Here is a 15,009-nt window from a genome sequence, read left to right as displayed (position 1 = left end):
GGGCCTAGTGGGTCCCAGATCAGAGCATATCGATGGAGTTTACAGTCAACAATATTTATACCCTTTTCCCATATTTGAGAGCTACTATCTTCCCTGATCCAGCTTTCTGGTTCTTTTTCCATCCATGACATGATCTCCCCTGACAATAACTTGGATCCACCTGCATACCAGATTTCAGGCTCAGGGAAAAACAAAACAAACAAACAAATAACTAGTATAGTCACAGGCCCTTTGGAATATAACTAAAATATGCCTACTAGTATCTACAAAACAGAGACACACACACCCCCCAACTCTTCATCTGTACTACTCCAGCCTTTAGGTCCATAATTGGTCAACAGTTCGTTTGGCTTTGTATGTTAACTCTCTTTTCAGCCACCAGGTTCCAGATGCCAGCAGGATGCCGACCAGACTTCCCTGGACAGATGACCCCACCAATGTGTCCTGGAGCTCAGCTTCCCCAGAGACCCACCCTACTAGGGAAAGAGAGAGGCAGACTGGGAGTATGGATCGACCAGTCAATGCCCATGTTCAGCGGGGAAGCAATTATAGACGCCAGACCTTCCACCTTCTGCATCCCACAATGACCTTGGGTCCATACTCCCAGAGGGATAAAGAATAGGAAAGCTATCAGGGGAGGGGATGAGATATGGAGTTCTGGTGATGGGAAATGTATGGAGTTATACCCCTCTTATCCTATGGTTTTGTGAATGTTTCCTTTTTATAAATATTTTTTTAAAAAAGAACCAGATGCTCTAACCTTATAAAAAAAATTTTTAAATGAATATAATGAAAAAAGAGAGAAATATGTTTCCCCTTTACTGAAAGTTGAATAGTGGGATTATACTATTATAATGTGGATTCCCTGCAATAAAATTATGATTATATGTGGAAAAAACTCCTAATGCGTAATAAGTGTGTGTTTCCTTTGTGTTCAGTGTCTTGCATCTTTACTTAGTTGTAGAAAGAGAAAGCATACTCGGTGTGGCATCTGCTGCGGGTGCCTTACCTGCCTTGGGGAGCCGTGGTTTTACTTTATTCATGTCTTCTGCTCCTTCACCAAGATTTTCTGCTAATATTCTAAATAAGAGGTTAAGGTCTTCTTGATTTATGTTTACCTGTGAAAATATTAGTTAGAAGAAAAACATTTCATTTTAAGTAAAAATGAAAATGAGTATCGAGAGTAGGAACGTCTAGTCACAAAGCATGGACAGGATAATCTCAACATTTGACTCAGATTTTACATAATCACGACCTACTTAAATACTTAACTGCGAATATGCACATTAAGCTTGTTGTCTCAAAGCCAAATACGTGTTGGAGAAAAACTATCAGATTTATGACAACGTGATTAGTTCTACTTACTTAGCTGATAAAATCCCTATAGTGAAAATCAGTAACAATGAAATCTAACCATCTTGACTGAAAAATTCAGAAACCTGTATTTTCTACTTCTTAATAACCATCACAATGAAACAAAAAAGGCTGCCTTCAATATATAAAGGCTATAACTACTTTAGAAATCCTTATTTCTCCATAAAAATGACCCAGTTTGGGAGTCAGGCGGTAGTGCAGCGGGTTAAACGCATGTGGCACAAAGCGCAAGGACTGGTGTAAGGATCCTGGTTCGAGCCCCGGGCTCCCCACCTGCAGGGGAGTCACTTCACAAGCGGTGAAGCAGGTCTGCAGGTGTCTGTCTTTCTCTCCCCCTCTGTCTTACCCTCCTCTCTCCATTTCTCTCTGTCCTATCCAACAACAATGACATCAAGAACAATAATAACTACAACAATAAAACAACAAGGGCAACAAAAGGGAAAATAAGTATTAGAAAAATAATAATAACAATAAAACCCAGTATGTATAACTGAGGGAAAAAGGGAGGGAGTGTTGGGGACACAGTGCATGATGGTGGAGCAGAATTCAGTTGGTGGTAGGGGTGCTATGCAGACACATACCATGAGGAGGAAAAACAAAACATAAGTCATGTGACAACAAGTATGTTAGAAATCATCCTGTTTCTGGATACAGTTTGAGCTTTAAAGTGTGTAGATATAATACACAGAGTAAGATATGGCAATACAAATTTGCATACAGCCAATGTATAAGCCCAGCAGATTTTAAAAGTTGATATTTATTTTTTTTAATTTTATTTATTTGTTGCCCTTTTTTTTTTCTTGTTGTAGTTATTGTTGTTGTTATTGATGTCATCGTCATTGTTGGATAGGGCAGAGAGAAATGGAGAGAGGAGGGGAAGACAGAGGGGGGAGAGAAAGATAGACACCTGCAGACCTGCTTCACTGCTTGTGAAGTAACCTCCCTGCAGGTGGGGAGCCAGGGGCTTGAACCGGGATCCTTACGCTGGTCTGTGCACTTAAAAGTTGATATTTAAATGAAGATTAAATGCCACTAAAAAGAAGCAGAAGGTTGTATGAGGTCTCTGAAATTTTTCGTACACCAACTAGTAAAAAGCCCACATTTGATTTGGATTTTATGCTCAGTGCTCAGACTTCACATTTTGAACAGAGTTGTTTCAATTTTATTTATTACTGGATAGAGACAGAAAGAAAATGAGAAGGGTGGAGGGGTGGAGAGGGAGAGAGACAGAGACAGAGACACCAGTAGTCCTGCTTCACCACTGGTGAAGCTTTCCCCTCCTGCAGGTGGGGACAGGGGCTTGAACCAAGGTACTTGTGCACTGTAGTGCATTAAGCAGGTGCGCCATCACCTGGCCGCCACAGTTGTCCTCACCATATACTCACATTCATGGTCTCCAGGTGTCCTTTAATTTCCACCACAGGTACTTTGTGGTACCAAGACGCAGCGAGATTGCGGTTGACAGAGAACCCCAAGTTAATCGGGGGCAACAGCTGGATATCAGGATGGGGGCTGCCTGGCTGAATCACCGTCCTACAGACAAATGGAAGTGACAAACACTTGAACACTTGAAGAAAGAAAGGACATAAAAAAACATCATGCCAAATCAAAAAAGCTCAACACTGATGTGTGATGCTGTCTGAGTGTTTCCAGGCTCAGTGAGTCATTGGGTTCACCTGTTTCACACCAGAGCAGAGACAGATTAAAATACATGTTGTCAGATCCACTATGAAGAAGAGCTATGTATTTAAGCAGTGGACAGATGACAACAGGACCAGATTTTTGGAAAAGAAATTCCTATCTTGAAGCTGTGTCCCAGTGAAGTCATCAGCTACATGAGGTACAATGATAGAGAGATTTTATAAAAGGATGAATATGGGATGAGCTCACTCTCAGGCAGAAGTTAAAAAACAGCATCAGAAAGAGAAAACACTAAGCAAAGCCTGGACTAGAGTTGGTGTATTGCACCAAAGTAAAAGATTCTGGGGTGAGCTGGGAGAGTTCAGGCCCTGGAACAGGATGGCAGAGGACCTACTGGGGGTTGTATTGTTATGTGGAAAAATGAGAAATGTTATGCATGTACAAACTATTGTATTTACTGTAGACTGTAAAGCATTAATCCCCAAATAAAGAAATTAAAAATAAAAGAAAACAAATACATAAATAAAGAAAACACATGTCATATTTAGGGGCAAACGGAAGAGCACGGGGCTTGCACGCCGGATGCTCGTCGTTCAAAAGGCGACACCACATGTGTTGGAATGTTGTTTTGATTATTCTCTCTCCCTGCCTCTTTCTCTCTCATGTTCACATCTCTCTCTCTCACACACACACACACACACACACACACACACACACAGTCTTCTTTTAAAAGATCCTTAAATATCTTAGCAAAGTAAATAAATATGTCCTGGGGACTGGGTGGTGGTATACCTGGTTGAGTGGACATGTTATAGTGTTTAAGGGCCTGGGTTCAAGCCCCCGGTCCCCACCTGGAGGAAGAAAGCTTTGCAACTGGCGAAGCAGTGCTGCAGGTGTCTCTCCTTCTCTCTCCCCTACCCTTCTGATTTCTAGCTGTGTCTATCCAATAAATAAATAAATATGTCCTGGAAATATATTAAATAGCATAGCAACTGCAGTTAACAATACTACAATGCATATTTAAAAGCTGCTAAGAGTATCTTAATAGTGTTTCATAGACACCTGTTACAGGGAGGTGATAAATTGTATCACATGTCAGTAACTGTACTGTAAACCATTAAACCTCTTCCAATAAAATGTTAAAAAGATAAATACTCTTCATTTAAAAAAAAATAGTCACTATCTATGATGATGGGATTTGTTCAGCTAACAGTGGTGATGACTTTGCAATCTGTACAAGTATCAAATCACTGTGGTGTACACCTGAAACTTCTCTGTTATAAGTAGAAGATGTCATAAAAGGTAATTTAAAATATTTTAAGTGGAAGTATGTATAGAAGAGGCAGGCTATGTTAGCAGGCCTTTTATTTTCCAGGTTAACATTAAAACATTCTAAGTGATTATAAATATACTTCTCTGGTCTGGAAAATAGTTCAGTAAGAACAATAAGCTTGCAAAGCTGAAGTCACAGGGCTCAAGCCCCATCAACACCTTAAGCCATAGCTGAGGTGCACTCTGGTCTTTCTCTCATTCTCTCTCTCTCTCTCATATAACAAGTCAACAAGCAGAAAAAAAATTAAAAGGGAGGGGCGTGGGAGGTAGCTCAGTGTTGATGTGAAAGTTGGACCCTGGGTGAGATCTCTGACATTTAATAAACAGATGAAGAAGGGGGCCCAGCGGTAGTACACCTGGTCAAGCACATACATTACAGTGTGCAAGGACCCGGGTTCAAGCCCCTGATCCCCACCTGCAGGGAGGAAGCTTCACAAGTGGTAAAATAGGGCTATAGGTGTCTCTCTGTCTTTCTCCATCTCCTTTGCCCCTCTCAATTTCTGTCTCTATCCAATAATAAATGAATAAATAAATACAAATTAAAAATAAATAAATAGATGAATAAGTAACTAAGTAAAGAAATCATCTAATCTGTGCAACACAAGTATGCCGTCAACTTCACATTCATCAAATGTCATGGGAGACATGAGATCACTCTTAGAACCATAATTACAGAAAGGGTCGACCTGGAAAGCTTAAGTTCTGTGAGCAGTACATCCATTCTGTCAATCACGGGAGGGCTGGAGTAGTCTTCTCCAGACACCAGACTGAACTGATTCTGAACTCGGATCAAGCCAAGGTCCACCACCACTGCATCGGGGGAGACGGATGACTGGGGCACGACTATTACTGGCGCTTTCAAATTGACGTTGACGGAGACTCGGAAACTCCTCTGGGCGAGGTCTTTCACGCTTGTGGCAGCTTTTTCTGCAGCCTGGGCTGTGGCGGCACTCAGAGCCTCTTTGGCAGTCTGGAAATTGTTCAGAAAATTCTGTGGACATGAAGTAGGAAAGGGGGGAAATCAAGTTAAGGGTGGGTATAATAAGAGCCCAGATATCAAGTAAGTCCTGGGGAATCGACGCCGGTGGCACAGTGACTACACTTATGAATACTGCATTGTGCATTTGAGAGCTAGTAAGACAGGAAATCAAGGAGCTGGGCAGAGGTGCACCTGGTAGAATGCACACATTGCTATGGCCAAGGACACAGACTCAAGTCCCCATCTCTAGCTAAGAGGGGTGTTGGGGAGGGGATTGTGATAAGCTATGGAGCAGTGCTGAAGTGCCTCTTGTTTCTCTCCGTCCTGGTTCCTCTCTTCTACTGTCTCTCTCCTGTTTCTCTCTGTCTCTATACAAAAGAGCAGAGCCAAAAAAACAAAAGGCTACCAGGAACAGTAGTCACCATCCAGGCAGTGGTCCCTAGCAATGACCCTGGTAGCAAAAGGAAGAGAGGGAAGAAGAAAAAAGAAAAAGAAAGAAAAAATTCGGAGGGATGCACCAGGTTAGTGCACATACTAGGAAGCACAAGGCCCCATGTAAGAATCCAGGTTCAATCCCCAGCTCCCCACCTGTGGTGAAGCAGGTCTGTAGGCGTCTATCTTTCTCTTCCTCTTTCTTTCTTCCCCACCCCTTCTCAATTTCTCCCTGTCCTATCCAATGGGGGAAAAATGGCCACAAAATGCAGTGGAACCATAGCACTGGCACTGAGCCCCAAAGATAACCCTGGAGGCAAAAAAAAAGAAGAAGAAGAAGGAGGAGGAGGAGGAGGAGGAGGAGAAGAAGAAGGAGAAGAAGAAGGAGAAGAAGAAGAAGAAGAAGAAGAGGAGGAGGAGAAGGAGGAGGAGGAGGAGGAGGAGGAGGAGGAGGAGGAGGAGGAGGAGGAGGAGAAGAAGAAGAAGAAGAAGAAGAAGAAGAAGAAGAAGAAGAAGAAGAAGGAAAAGAAGAGGGATGAAGGAAGGGGAAGAGAGAGAGAGAGAAAAATTCTTAAATCTCATCACAAAAAAAAAATCCTGTAATGAGCTATAGTGATACCTGTCAACTACCCTAACTATATTAATCATTTGGCAGAAAACACCTAAAGCAAATACAATAGGCAAATAGTATCCCAATAAATACATCTTAAGGGAGGGGCTGGGCAGTGGCACACCTGCTTGAGCACACGAGTTATACTAGGCATGAGGACTTGGATTCAAACCCTGGTCGCCACCTGGGGGGAAGCTTCATGAGCCGTGAAGCGGTTTTGCAGGTTAACTCTCCCTCTCTATCCCTCTTCCCTCTCAAATTCTCTCTGGCCTACCAAACAAATAAGTAAATAAATAAGTGTTAAATCAGACATTAAATTCGCTTAAAAAAGAGATCATAAGGACCTCGAGCTAGCTCACAGACTGGGAGTCAGGCCCTGCCATGGATGTGGCTCTGCTTCTAGCCCCAGCACCAGGCCAGAGCACCACAGCACGGGGAGGGGTGGGGAGTGGCGGATACACAAATGCTATGGGTCCTTCAGTGTCTCTCTATCTGAATTTAAAGCTGGCCTGTTAGTAATGAAATCCTGTATATGTGAGACCCTGGTTGCGTAATAAGAAAAAAAAAGTTAAGGTTAAAAACAACAACAACATACTTTTAAACCATATAAATATGTGTGTATGTATATATGTATATATATATTATACTACTTTTAAAATATTTTTATTATTTTATTTGTTATTGGATAGAGACAGAGAGAAACTGAGAGTGGAGAGTGAGATAGAGAGGAAGAGAGACAGACAGACACCTGCAGACCTGCTTCACCACCTGTGAAGCAACTCCCCTGCAGGTGGGGAGCCAGGAGCTTGTACCGGGATCCTAACTGGTCCCTGCACTTTGTGCCATGTGCGCTTAACTCCCTGCATTACCGCCCGACTCCCATATTATACTATTTTTAATAGAGCAATTTCAGTTGAGTTTTATTCCTCTAGAACTAACAAGAATCTACTCGTTATCTAACTACACTTAGGAGTCACCTGAAAAGAAAAAGAGAAATCATCAAATCGTTCAGATTTCAACTGTTAGAGAGAAACTGATTTCTACATGACTACAGAAAAACCATCTACAACCAAAGCAGTGCCTAACATCCAAAGGCAGTAAGATTCACAGTCACAATTATGAGACGGATTTGAGTGTTTCTGGGCTGAAACACTGGCAGAGAGCAGTTTTTACCAGGAGTGACATGAGGAACTTGTGCAGGTAGACGATCTGAATGCAGCCCACATTCAGGGACACCACTCCGTCCACCTTGGACATATCTGTGTAAGAATCCCCCTCGGTGGCATCTGGATACAAGTCCAAGTGGAACCGGAAAACTTCATTGCCCACTATAGACACAGCCTGAAAAGCAGAGACGTGAATAGGCCCTCATTATCAAAAGAGTATAATGATAAAAATCAAACCCCACTTTGAAAAGAACCATAATCAGAGAGCCAGGTGGTGGCACACTAAGGTCTAAGTGCGCACATCACCATCCACAACGATCCTGGTTCGAGTCTCCACTCAGCGCCTGCAGGGGGCATGCTTTACAAGCTGTGAGGCAGGTCTGCAGATCTCTTTTTCTCTCCCTCTTTTATTTATTCTTTTTTTTTTTTTTTTGCCTCCAGAGTTGTTGATGGGGTTCAGTAGCAGCACTATGAATCCACTGTTCCTGGAGGCTATTTCTTTTTTCCATTTTATTGGATAGAAAATAAGAGAAATTGAGAGGGGAGGGGGAGAATAGAGAAGAGTCACCTGCAGACCTGCTTCACCACTTAGGAAGTGATCCCTCCTGCAGGTGAGGAGCTGGGGACTCGAACCAGGATTCTCGCATGGGTCCTTGCACTTGCTACTATGTGCACTTAACTGGGTGTACCACTGCCCAGCCCTTCTCACTCTCTATCTCCCCCACCCCTCTCAATTTCTCTCTGTCCTATCCAATAAAGGGGCAAAAAATAGAAAAAGGAAAAAAAGGGGGGAGAGAAGGCTGCTGGAAGCAGTGCATTCAAGTGTTGGCCCCAAACCCAGAAATGGATGACGCTGGTGGCAGGGGAGAAAACGAAACAAAACTATAATCATCAGAAATTTTTTCATTGTTTTTTAAAAGAAAGTAAAGACGTTTCACTGAATAATCCCAAAATACTAGTTATTTATTTAATATCACCTACTTTCTTGTGAACTGTTTTAGGATCCACATCAGTGACAATGATATTTTCCAGTCTGGCAAAAAGGGACTGTTTTCTTGACTGAAGAGAGAGAGAGGAATCAAGGCCTGGAAAAAAGAATTATATGATCACTATTACTATAAATCTATCATAATCAGGCCTTAAGACGTTTTGTTCACTTCCATAAATTTCTGTTGAATTGCTTGTCATTTTTTTGTGAATTAGCAATTTTTTAACTTAAGATTAATGGTCCGATACTCACAGTTCTGGAGTCTTCATTTGTACATTTATTAGGACTGTAAAGAAATTTTTTGTCTTTTAACAATCTTACTGCTTAAGAGCTTTTACCTTGAATTTTGATCTCAGCAATACTGCTCTTCTCATCACAGACAAAGACACTGAAAGCGTTCAACTTGGCAAACAGCCGGAAGTCAACGATGTCAGTACCTTCAGAGGAGGCAATCACTAAAAATAAAAATAGATAAATAAAAATAAATCGTTCTCTTACAGTGGGATTCTAATAATCTAATCCGTATTGAGCTTTCTTTCCTAGATTAACTAAACCATGTTTCTATCATAAGAGAATAAAACGCTCAGGCTTTTTACAGGCTCCATATAATTATTTTGCTTTATATATTCTAAAGAGTTTGCATTTTGTAGGCTTACATTTTTAATAGTGAGATGTGTTTGTTTCACAATTCAAAAGCAAATAAGACCTTCAAATAGATAAGGACAATGAAACCAAAGACAGTAAGATTTACAGTTACAATTAATGTACATGTCAACAATATGCCTACAGTCACATAGTTCAAGTAGTCATATCAGGATTTAAACTGAGTTCTTTCTGACCCAAATTCTCAGTTCTTGGCCAACTAAATGCCATACCAGGACTAACCTATCTCTGTATCCTGACCTCTTAGGGAAAACTCTGGGTTGCATTGGATCGACCTTCTCGTGGTGCATCCCCTGAGTACCCATTCATTGGGGAAACTGACGATCCTTCCTAGCCGACTGAATCCACATGGATCCCAGTCACTTTCAAAGCCAGCAACAAGCAGCTCCTGACAGCTTTGCTGTTGACTGGCTACGGAAGAAGGGCAAACGCTATAAGGAGAAGGGAAAACTCTATAGAAGCCCTTTAAAAGCACTAAGGAAGAAGAGCTCTGTGTAAATATAAATCCTGTTCTCCTATGTCCCAGCTAGAGGCATCACTACTATTACCAAAATAAGAACCAAAATAGGTCTTGATGACATCTGACTTGAAAACAAAAGAGGTTTTACATACCTTTCTGCGAAACTGAATTTCTTTGTTGCTTTTCAGCTGAAATTTGTACTTCCTTGGTACCACCCATGTTTTGATCATTTGATGGGATAATGGTTGTCAGGTAGTTAATAGAAGAGACAAGAGCTTGTGTTTGCAGCAACAGATTTAAAGATGAAAAAGCCACCTAACAAACATTTTGAAAAGATTAGTGTTCTAGACAAATTATGCCAGTGATTTTTTCCATGATGAGCCAAAAAGGCTTCTTGCTAGGCATGTAGCACTGCCTTCCAAAGCTTGGAAGCCTTCTCTTTTTAAAAATATTTATTTATTTATTTATTTATTCCCTTTTGTTGCCCTTGTTGTTTTATTGTTGTTGTTGTTACTGATGTCGTTGCTGTTGGATAGGACAGAGAGAAATGGAGAGAGGAGGGGAAGACAGAGAGGGAGAGAGACAGACAGACACCTGCAGACCTGCTTCAACGCTTGTGAAGCGACTCCCCTGCAGGTGGGGAGCAGGGTGCTCGAACCAGGATCCTTATGCCGGTTCTTGCACTTTGCGCTACCTGCACTTAACCCGCTGCGTACCGCCCAACTGGCGGAAGACTCTTAAATGGGTAACAGTAACTATACACTGGGCGTTCCTTTGCTTATCAAAGTAATCTAGTTTCACCACTTAACCAAACATAACTGCCATGGGGTCTATCACCTCCTTGTCATGGTTATCTTGATACTCAACATGGATGCAGTTTTTTGGCTTGTCAATGGACTATAGAATGTGATGTAAAATCTGTCAGTTAGAACACGAAACTCCAGGGAGTCGGGCGGTAGCACAGCAGGTTAAGGGCATGTAGCGCAAAGCGCAAGGACCGGCATAAGGATCCCGTTTCCAGCCCCCAGCTCCCCACCTATAGGGGGGTCGCTTCACAGGCAGTGAAGCAGGTCTGCAGGTGTCTGTCTTTCTCTCCCCCTCTGTCTTCCCCTCCTCTCTGCATTTCTCTCTGTCCTATCCAACAATAAACGACATCAACAACAACAATAATGACCACGACAAGGCTACAACAACAAGGGCAACAAAAGGGGGGAAAAGTATAATATGGGAGTTGGGCGGTAGCACAGCAGGTTAAGCGCACGTGGCGCAAAGCGCAAGGACCGGCTTAAGGAACCCAGCTCGAGCCCCCGGTTCCCCACCTGCAGGGGAGTCAATTCACAAGCGGTGAAGCAGGTCTGCAGGTGTCTACCTTTCTCTCCCCCTCTCTGTATTACCCTCCTCTCTCCATTTCTCTCTGTCCTATCCAACAATGAACGACATCAACAACAACAATAATAACCACAACAAGGCTACAACAAGGGCACCAAAAGGGGGGGAAAGTGGCCTCCAGGAGCAGTGGATAATGCAGGCACTGAGCCCCAGGCAAAAAAAAAAAAAAAAAAAGGAACATGGAAACTCCAGAGTCACCTCCAGAAATGATAAACCCAAAACATCAAAAGATATCTACAAGTTCCTAGGCACTAAATGACCTTTCAACACTATAGTGGAATCACTTCAAAGGAAGCAAAGGTCTCTCACTCACAGGCAAATAAGCATTTACATTTATAAGCTATGACTCCTGGGGGCTAAGACAGCAGCTAAGATAGCAGTACACTCTGCTTTAAGAAGTGTGTGTCTTATGAACAGCAACTTGCATTTTTATACAATCTTTGTTTATAAAAAAGTTATGTCTTATTGCCTCAAAACCCTAAGATATAAACAAGAAAGAAAGCAAGAGAGATAACAAGAAAGAAAGGAGAGGGTTCATAATATTCAAAAGATTGTCCCGTCTCTCAAAAAGACACACTCAAAAATGTATGTCTTTCATGTGACCCAGAAGTGCATGTTGCCTCTTCTTGATCTTACGCCTGTGTATTAGGTGTGGATCCTGAAGGACTCGCCATCTCTTACATTTTGCACTTTCTCAGTCGGGTAATTAAGTGACAGCACCTAGTCTGGCTTATTTGGAACCGTCGCGGTCTTATCCATAGCCTTCCCTTCTTTAGGAATAGCAACAGGGCCAGTGAAATAGCCCACTTGGAGAGTGTGCTGCTTTGTCAAGCACACAGGCCAGGTTTAAGCCTGCCCCCACCACACAGAAAGGAGCTTTGGTGCGCTGGCTTCCTTTACCCCTCTGCCTCCATCTAAAATGCTAATGATGATAATTAACAATATGGTACAGTACTAGAGCTCAAAAGCATTAGTATAAAGAATGGTAGGTAGCTATATGAAGCTATCTTTTCTAACCTTATCAAAGCAAGGACTGCAAATGCTGAATAAGGGCAAGAGACTGGCAGACTTTAATGATGACTCTTTAGTCACTATCAGGCCAGCCCATCAGCTGGGGCCCTAGTCAGGGAGTCCTGAGATTCCCAAACAGACATGATGGGCCTAGACCTTGAAGAAATCCCTCTCTCCACTGTTACCAGTCATCTCTATCAGAAACAACAAAATAGACCCCTATGTGGGCCCCCATAGGTCCTTGCCCTCAACTTGGATCAACAACGGTAGAGAATGTTCCATTTTCCAAAGGGAGTCTGGACAACATACTCTATCTACCACCTAAACAAGATGGGTCCTGATATTGGGACAGCTTGGAATGTTCCTGCTCATGACCACAGAATGTGAGCTCAGATCTACAGGGATGCAGAGGTCACAGAGGCTCCTGAGCTGAATATGGGCCCCAGATCACATCAAATCAATGGGGATTACAGTCAACAATATTTATACATCTTTTCCATATTGGGAGCTACTCTCTTCCCTGATCCAGCTTTTTCCAGCCATGACATCATCTCCCAGACAATAACTTGGATCCACCTGCATATCAGATTTCAGGCTCAGGAAAAGAAAAAAAAAAAAATTTTATAGCCACAGGCCCTTTGGAATGTAACTAGCTGTCTACAAAATGGAGACCCCCCACCCCTAACTCTTCATCTGCACTATTCCAGCCTTTAGGTTCATGATTAGTCAACAATTTGTTTGGCTTTATATGTTAACTCTCTTTTCAGCCACCAGGATCCAGATGCTACCATGATGCCAACCAGACTTCCCTGGTCAGACACCACCACCAATGTATCCTGGAGCTCCGATTTCCCTGAACTTTGGCCCACTAGGGAAAGAGAGGCAGGCTGGGAGTATGAATCGACATGTCAACACCCATATTCATCGGGGAAGCAATTACAGAAGCCAGACCTTCCACCTTCTGAATCCCACAATGATCTTGGGTCCATATTCCCAGAGGGTTAAAGAATAGCAAAGTTATCAAGGGAGGGGATGGGATATGGAGTTCTGGTGGTGGGAATTGTGTGGAGTTGTACCCCTCTTATCCTATGGTTTTGTCAGTGTTTCATTTTTATAAATAATTTTTTTTAAATGAAGCTATCTTTTTTTTTTTTCAGTTCTTGACTATTTCATCAAATTCCTCAGTCAAGAACTGCAAAGGGTATTAGAAATGCCCAGAGTAGTTTAACTTCAGATAGCATACGTTCTCTTAATGGAATTTCTTACCTTAATTGTTTGTTCAGTTTTTTCAAAAGTACTTTGAAAACTTGGTCCACTCCTATCAGCCTATACAAACAAGCAAACAAAAGAAATAATGTTCTAACAATGGAATTATAGCCAAAGTAAATAAACAACTTATTTCTGATGTCTGGTTTACTTATATTCAGTGGTATAATTGTAATTTAAACACATCTAATCATCTATAATTATACAATGAGTTATACTGTCATTCTTTTTCAGTGGAACTTTCAAGTAGCTTATTTATATGTCATAATAGTACAAATTTGTTCTCTGTAACCAGAAGAAAGCATACCAACATTCAGTTTTCAGAAACTGCAGCTAAGGATTAGAATTAAACACTCTTAAGACTAGAGTACTTAAAGGTCATGTGGTTCTACTGTAAATCATTAACTTCCCCCAGAAAATAACAAATTCAAAAACTAACAAGTAAAGAAAACAAAGGCCATCTAGCCTATCTATCACCTAATGTTTGAATCTCTTTACAGAATACTGGGTTAAGTCTGTTTTAAATCTGTCAGTTAGAAGTTAAACTCCAGAATCAAGTTCCTGGTCACTGCCCTTAAAGGAGAAAAACTTTACTTTCATTCAGATTCACTCGTTCAAAAACTTGAATGTGATGAGATCTTCACAAAGAGTCCAAAATCAATTTGTCATCATAATTTCATAATTAGCTATTGGATTCAAGTTCTGTCCACTGGGAGTGTATGTGGCAAATTTAAACTTTTACCTTCTAAGAAGCTTTCTGGAAAGGTCATTTCCCAGCCACCCTGTTCCTACAATGTCTTTTTTTTTTTTTTCTCGCCTCCAGGGTTATTGCTGGGGCTCGATGCAGGCACTACAAATACACTGCTCCTGGTGGCCAATTTTTTTTTTCCATTTTATTGGATAGGACAGATAAAAATTGAGAGGGGAGGGAGATAGAGAGAGAGCGAAAGACAGACACCTGCAGACCTGCTTCACTGCTTGTCAAGTGACCCCCCTGCAGGAGGGAAGCTGGGGGCTCAAAGTCAGGCCCTTGTGTAGGTCCTTATACTTAGTACTGCATAAGCTTAACCTGCACCACTGCCTGGCCTGCTCCTTTTTTTTTTTTTTTTAAACCAGAGTACTGCTCATCGCTAGTTTATGGTAATGCATCCTCAGGCACGAAAGTTCGCTGAGTAAATCTTCCCATGCTCCCTTCCACAATGTACTTATACTCCTTTTTATTCAAGAATCACACACACAAAATCTTGTGGTCTGGGAGGTGGCGTCGTGGATAAAACATTGGACTGTCAAGCATGAGGTCCCAAGTTCAATCTCCAGCATCACATGTACCAGAGTGATGTCTGGTTTTCTCTCTCCCCCCCCCCACCTATCATCTTCATGAACAAATATTTGTAGACACGGTGAATTCTCGTCAAACATCCAAATAAAAGAGCTCACGTTAAAAAAAAAAATCTTAATTTTTGTTTCCTTATTTATCTGACAGTGTGCCTGAGAACAGGGAAGGTTTTTCTGTCTAATCCCCAGCACCTGTCAGAACCTGACACATCAAAACACTCAATAAAATGGTTAAGTCATTTTTAAAAATCAACTATTCGAGTGAAGTTAAACACCCTCGACTCCTTTGGCATCTCTCATATGGTATTTTTGAGTCTCCTGTCCTTGCGGTTCTTTTGTGAACCCCAATCCAACTTGACTGTA

At 41.8% G+C, this 15,009-nt stretch overlaps 1 protein-coding gene across 1 annotated transcript in view; it reads right to left on the bottom strand.

Annotated features, from left to right (window-relative positions):
- VPS13C (vacuolar protein sorting 13 homolog C) overlaps positions 1-15,009 on the bottom strand; it is a 222,088-nt gene that overhangs the window by 121,996 nt on the left and 85,083 nt on the right. Inside the window, exons 30-37 of the mRNA XM_060174401.1 lie at positions 13,312-13,371; positions 9,798-9,960; positions 8,861-8,977; positions 8,516-8,619; positions 7,542-7,709; positions 5,034-5,338; positions 2,760-2,907; positions 1,010-1,118 (exon numbers count right to left, since the gene is read on the bottom strand). Coding sequence (XP_060030384.1) covers positions 1,010-1,118; positions 2,760-2,907; positions 5,034-5,338; positions 7,542-7,709; positions 8,516-8,619; positions 8,861-8,977; positions 9,798-9,960; positions 13,312-13,371 — 1,174 coding nt within the window. The remainder of the gene's footprint in view (positions 1-1,009; positions 1,119-2,759; positions 2,908-5,033; positions 5,339-7,541; positions 7,710-8,515; positions 8,620-8,860; positions 8,978-9,797; positions 9,961-13,311; positions 13,372-15,009) is intronic.

This window comes from Erinaceus europaeus, chromosome 16 (assembly GCF_950295315.1).
Source record: "Erinaceus europaeus chromosome 16, mEriEur2.1, whole genome shotgun sequence".
Classification (NCBI taxonomy): Eukaryota; Metazoa; Chordata; class Mammalia; order Eulipotyphla; family Erinaceidae; genus Erinaceus; species Erinaceus europaeus.
This window is presented reverse-complemented; position numbering and strand designations above follow the sequence as displayed.